Source organism: Belonocnema kinseyi, chromosome 7 (genome assembly GCF_010883055.1).
Source record: "Belonocnema kinseyi isolate 2016_QV_RU_SX_M_011 chromosome 7, B_treatae_v1, whole genome shotgun sequence".
NCBI classification, from domain to species: Eukaryota; Metazoa; Arthropoda; class Insecta; order Hymenoptera; family Cynipidae; genus Belonocnema; species Belonocnema kinseyi.
In genome coordinates, this window is record NC_046663.1 from 5,057,427 (window position 1) to 5,064,010 (window position 6,584).

The window sequence follows — 6,584 nt, forward strand, 5'->3', positions numbered from 1 at the left end:
CTAATTTCGGAATTTTGTATTATTCATGAATTTTATTATTCGGGAACTTTCAATTTCGGTAATTTTATAATGTGTCGGTAGTTTTTAAATTCAGTAATATTATAAACTGTTCAGGAATTTCATTATTCGGGAGCTTTCTAATTTCGGGAATTTTATTGAACGGAAATTTTTTAATTCGTTAATATTCTAAACTGTTCAGAAATGTTATTATTCGTGAATTTTCCTATTTCGGAATTTTCTATTCGAAATTTTATTAATTGGTCATTTTAAAAATCGGTAAAATTATAAACTATTTGGGAATTGTATTATTAGGCGATTTTTCAAATCGATATTATTAAATGTTTAGGAATTTTATTATTCGGAATTTTCCCATTTCGGAATTTCGTATTATTCGGGAGTTTTTTAATTTCGGCAATTTTATTAATCGGGAATTTTTAAATTCGTTAATATTATAACCTGTTCAGGAATTTTATTATTTTGTAATATTCCAATTTCGGAATTTTGTATTATTCGGAAGTTTTATAATTTCGGGAATTTTTTAATATATTAATATTATAATCTGTTTAGGAATTTTATTATTTGGGAATTTTTCAATTTCGGAATTTGAAATTATTCGATAACTTTCAAATTCGGGAATTTTGGTGTCAGAAATGTAATTTTTCGGGATTTTCAGTTGTCCTGAATGGAATATACCTTGAATGCCAATTGTTATTTCAGAATATTTGCAAGAATAGACACGGGGGCGATTTCCTCGAGTTTACTCTGCACTTTTATCGAGAATGCGACGAGTGAGAAGATCATCCCGAGAAGGAATTCTCGAGTAATCGAAACATATCCAGTGCAGGTTATTGAATGCAATATCAGTAGAAAATTCGAAAGAGTCTCAGCGCTTTCGAAATTCTGCTTTATTCTTAAGCGCAAAGCGCATTGAAAAGCGTTGATCTGAAATCTGCATGAATCTCATATTAAGTTTTGTACAGAATTATGTTGTAGTGTTTTACGAGCCAGGTCGTCGTTACGTAAACATAAATATAGATGTAATTTTATTACGGTGCAGAGCTTACGTCGTTTAAGTTTCGAACAGACCTTCAAGTATTTTTTACCTTTTTTTTTTAATCCTTGAAATACCATTTTCAGCTATTACTCCGCTGAATTTTCAATATTAGAAATTCAGTTTTTTTTCACTTTTCCAAGCGACGGTAAGATCGTCTCAAATTGAATTTAATGGTGCAAATATTGTAGAATTTTTTTGCGTCACATCGACGACAGTTACAGATATAGAAATGATAGATGTAAAATAGATTGTACAAATTTTTATTGTACGTATGCCTCTGCGAAGAAGATATATTTCTACAATCAACATCACTCATTAGGGTAAAGCATAATTAAAGTATTTGACAGCTAATTTTAAGTGATCATTTCAATATTTTAGACCAAGAGGAGATTCACATTTTTAAATTTGACTTTAGAATTTTCTATTCATATTTTTTTTATATTTTAAACTCTATATTTTACAATGCCTAAGTTGTAAGGATGAATTTCAAATTATACTGTTTTAAGTACTGCAAAATTTAAAACTTTTACTGCTTGTACTTGTGGCTGCAAGTTAGGGAAAAGCCTGGAAAAAAGGGAAACGTCGTGGATTTTGAAAAAAATGAGACAGTCATTTGTATTTGTTTTAAATCACTTTTTTGTCCCTTTTTTAAATGAAAAGTGACTCCTTTTTTCATAAATCAATCCTGTTTCTCACTTTTCTTGAATTTTTTGGTAAGATCTCGGATATTTTTAAAGATTTCAAGGCAATTTTAAGAAATTACTAAATCTTCGAGAATTTTTTAAAGATACGAAATTTACGAGTCGAAAGATACGTAATTATTTTATAGAAAATACATATAAAGTTTTAGGATTTTAAAAAAAAATTTCAAGGGGTTTTAGAGGATTTTTCAGAATTTTAAAAGCTCTCAAGGTATATTAATGTTTTAATGGACTCACAAGGATTGAGTGATTTCTTAAGATTTTAAAAACATTTCAATATTTAAATTTTTTAAAATTTTTGATACTTTAAAACATTCACAAGAATTGTCAAACACTTTAAAAGATTTTAAGGGATTTTGAAATATTTTAAAGGCTTTTAAATATCTTGGGGTATTTTTAAAAGATTTAAATATTTTGAAGTAGTTCCAAAGAAATGTAAAGATTTTAGGGTATTTTTAAAAATTCTAAGGAGATTTCAGTTGATTTAAATAATTTGAATCCTTCAAAGGATTTTAAGTATATTAGGATAGTTTAAAAAATTGAAAGGAATCTTCAAAACTTCAAAAATTTTCAAGGAATTTCGAAAGATTTCAAAGGATTTGAAATACTTCAGGGCATTTAAGAAAAAATCAAAGAATTCTATTAGATTAAAAAAAAAATTATAAACGATTTTATTAGATTTCCTAGGATTACAGTGATTTTAAGGGATCTTAAAAGCACTCAGGGTATTTTAATACATTTTCCAGGTATACTGGAAATATCATAAAATATCATAGAATTTTAAAGGATTTTGTAATATTTTAATAAATTTCAAAGAATTTATTCAGAAAAAATCAAATATTTAAAGGTATATTCAAAGTTTTTAAAGAAATTTTAGGATTTTAGGACATTTGAAAAGATTTCTAGGAATTTTCAATTGATTTCAGCAATTTGAAAAGATTTCAAGGAATTTTAAAGATTAAGGGTATTTTTAAAGATTTAAAGGATTTGAAATATTAAGATATTTTAAAAGATTTCAAGCGATTTTATCAGATTTTCTAAAATTTCAATCATTTTAAGGAATTAAAAAAATTCTCAACTTTATGTAATAAATTTTTTACGATTTTATAAGATTTTAATAGATTTCTAAAAAAAGATATTCACAAGAAATCTGGGATTTTGAGGATTTCAAAGATTTTCAAATATTTCAAGGTTTTTCAATACTTCAAAAAAATTTGAAGAGTTTTTAAAAGATTTGAAAATGTTCGTTATATCTTACGTTATTTTAAATTATATGATCAAATAATCTAAAATGACTCCAAAGGATTTTTAAGAAAAAAATTTCAAAAGATTAAAATTTTAAAAAAATATTTTAGGGTTTTTTAAAAGATCAAAGTGAATTTTCTATTTATTTTAATCATTTGAAGGGATTCTAAGAATTTAAAATATTTAAGGGTATTTTAGAAGATTTTGAGGAATTTTCAACAGATTAAAAAATTTGCATATTGTAAAAAATGTCCTGGAATGTTAGAGAATATGGATTTACATAAATTGAGGAATTTCGTAAAATTTAAAATGATTTCAGGGAATTTTCAATTGCTTTCAATAATTTAAAATATTTTATAGGTATTTTAAAAAATGCAAATGGTTTGAAAAACTTTAACTTGAAATATACTTTGACATTTTTAAAAAATCCAAAGAATGTTCAACATAAGAACAAAATTTCAAGGGATTTTAAAAGATTTCCGATGATTTCAATCATTTGAACAAATTTTAAAAGCTCTCAAGATATTTTACTATAATTTCTAATACTTGAATGCTCTTGAATTTTTTTAATTCACTTGAATTCTTCTAAATGCAATCAATTTAATTACAATTTAAAAGAAGATGACTTTTTAATAAAATTGTTAAATTTTTATGTCAAAAAAACGAATTATCCACAAAATGGTTCAATTTTCATCACAAAAATATGATTTAAAAAAAAAAATCAATTTTTCAACAACTAATTAAATTTTCATAAAAATGGTTAATTTTTAACCAAGCAGTTGAATTTTCCACCAAAGTATGAACTTTTAACAAAAAAGTTTATTTTAAACCAAAAATGGAATAGTTAAATTTGCATATGAAAAATTAATTTTGACAAAGAAAAACAAAACAAATTTTTAACGAAAAAGGAAGGTTTTCAACAAAATACGTGATTTAAAAAAAAGCATTTTTAACAAAGTACTCCAACTGTCAATCAAGTAGTTGAATTTTCGGTCAAAAAAGAAGAATTTTCAAATAAAATTGATGAATTTTGATGCGAAAAATACAAATTATCCATAAAAATATTGTATTTTCATCACAAAAATATTATTTGTCAACAAAAAAATTATTTTTTCTCAGATAATTAAATTTTCGTCAAAATTGTTAATTTTTCAACCAAACAGTTAGACTTTCAACTAAAAAAGATACGTTTTTAATCAAATGGTTCAATTTTAAATAAAAAAGAGTTTTTTGATAAAAAATGGAACAGTTAAATTTGCATATAAAAATTAATTTTTAACAAAGAAAAAAAACAATTTTTCAACAAGAAATTATAATATTAACAAAAAATGTGATTAAAAAAACTGCATTTTAACCTTCAGTTTTAAGAAAAAAAAGACGACTTTTTATTAAAATTGTTAAATTTTGAAGCCAATAATACGAATAATCAACAAAAAATTTGAATTTTCATCACGAAGATATGGTTTTTCAACAAAAACGTTAATTTTTTCCTAAAAGATTTAATTGAAAAAATGCATTTTAACAAAATAGTTAAACTTTTAACCACGCAGTTGAATTTTTAACGAAAAAGATTAATTTTACACAAAAATATGTATTTTTAACAAAAATTCAATTTTCCAACCAAAAAAGATGACTTTTTTAACATAAAAGATGAATTTTCAATCGCAAAGTATGAATTTTTAACAAAACAGTTGAATTTTCGACCGAAAAATGAGAACAATATAATGTTTTTATTTTTTAAGGCACAAGTACAAGCAAGGAAATTCCGTATTTTATACAATATCTTGAAAAAAGTTTAAATTTTGTGATTTTTTAAATGCGTTGAACCACTTGCGAAAGAGAAGAGCATTTCAAATTTCTCATATCCAATTGTCGATTTTAACAAAGTAAAGAAGAAATATTTTCTGCCGTCCATATAATACCTAATTTGACAGAGACTTATACAGAATTTGTATGAATTTGTGAGCAAGATGTGATGTATTATAGAATGACATTATGATCGTGAATATGCGCGAAATATACATAATATATAATATACTATAATGTACATTTTGCGATATTACTAAGCGTATTTTTACGGCATGCTTTAGTATTTTTCGGGGTTTTCAAACTCTCATCAAATCCTTATCAGAGAAAAAGTACCGAATCAGAAATTTACTTGTGACAGGAATTATATCATAATTTTTTTAATTTTTGAAGAAGAATCTGGGAAAGTGCTAAATTAATAAATTACATTATATTTTAATGTTTTAGATCATTTGCGCTATTTATTTAGGTTTTAGATGGAGCAAATGCTCAGTGTAAACAATTATTATCTAGGTAATCTGAACAAACAATCTGAACATTTCGTTTCATTAAATTTTCTGCGAAAAATTTGACTTGCAAAAAAAAAAAATCTTTTAATCGCCGAATGTATTTGACATTTAATATATCTACTATTTATTTTTATTTTTAAGATGAAACGAAGAAATTGAAATTTTATTTTTGCCGTTTTGCCCATGGCAAATCCCGAACAATTTTAATAAAAAAAATCTATGGAATATTTAAGAAACGTGACTGTATAAATACACCGCATTTATATTAAGTAAATTAGTGATTCTTGTACATACGCTTTAGTTAAAAAATTATTTTTAGTACAATATGGAAAATCGTGGTATCAAAAAAAAAATACTACTTCTACATTATCATCCATTAATTTTCTAAAAATTAAAAAAACTTGATAGAATATCGATATCTTGCTAGTCTTTGTTTTTTTTTTAAATAATTATGCGATACACAGAATATTTATTAATGTATTACAATAATCACAATAAAGATGATGAAATTAATGTGATTTTGAAATGAATGCACTCAATCTATCATAAAAATTGCTTATTCGTTTATTTTCAATTATTATCAACAAATTTGTATAATATATGATATATACGATTTGATATTTTCTTGCCATTCAGCATGGCGAACTCGTTTATCGAAAACCTGTTACCAAAACAAAACATACAATTTATACACAATTTTTCATGCCAGTTGCACCACGGAAATAAAAAATATATTTACAACTATTGAATGCGTGATTTTTTTCAAGAAAAAATTTCTGAACACAATCGACGCTTGCATTTTTAACAAAATAATTTAATTTACAATCAACGAATTTTTACGAATTTTGTCAGACAATTGAATTTTCATTTTAAAAAACTACATTTTTAACAAAGAAAGATGGCTTTTTTACCAAAAAAGATTAAATATTAATTAAAAAATACGATTTTTTAACCAAACAGTTGATTCTTCGAACTACAAAGATGAAAAACAATATATTTTTAACCTACAGATATGCATTTTGAACAAAATTATCGAATTTTACAAACAAAAAATTAAATTTGAATCAAACACTTGTATTTTTAAAGGCAAAAGACGTATTTTTAACTAGTCAAATTAAATGGAAGTATACGAATTTTTAATAAAATAATTAAATCCTCTACCGAATCGATTAATTTTCAACTTTAACAATTTTTTTGTTCTTAGAAAATTACATTTCCCAAAAAAGAAACGAATTTCCAACAGAAAGAAACGAATTTTCTTCAGAAAAA

The 6,584-nt window shown here is 24.2% G+C and overlaps 1 protein-coding gene across 4 annotated transcripts in view; it reads left to right on the forward strand.

Moving 5' to 3' along the window:
• Positions 1 to 6,584, forward strand: part of LOC117176938 (myelin regulatory factor-like protein) — a 277,814-nt gene that overhangs the window by 244,677 nt on the left and 26,553 nt on the right. For 3 of the 4 annotated variants that reach the window (XM_033367340.1, XM_033367341.1, XM_033367343.1), the window contains one exon: positions 718 to 1,922. In XM_033367340.1, the coding sequence (XP_033223231.1) occupies positions 718 to 792 (75 nt within the window). In that variant the 3' untranslated portion in view covers positions 793 to 1,922. Of the gene's footprint in view, positions 1 to 717; positions 1,923 to 6,584 lie in introns of those variants that run through there. The other variant, XR_004467639.1, reaches the window with a different exon arrangement.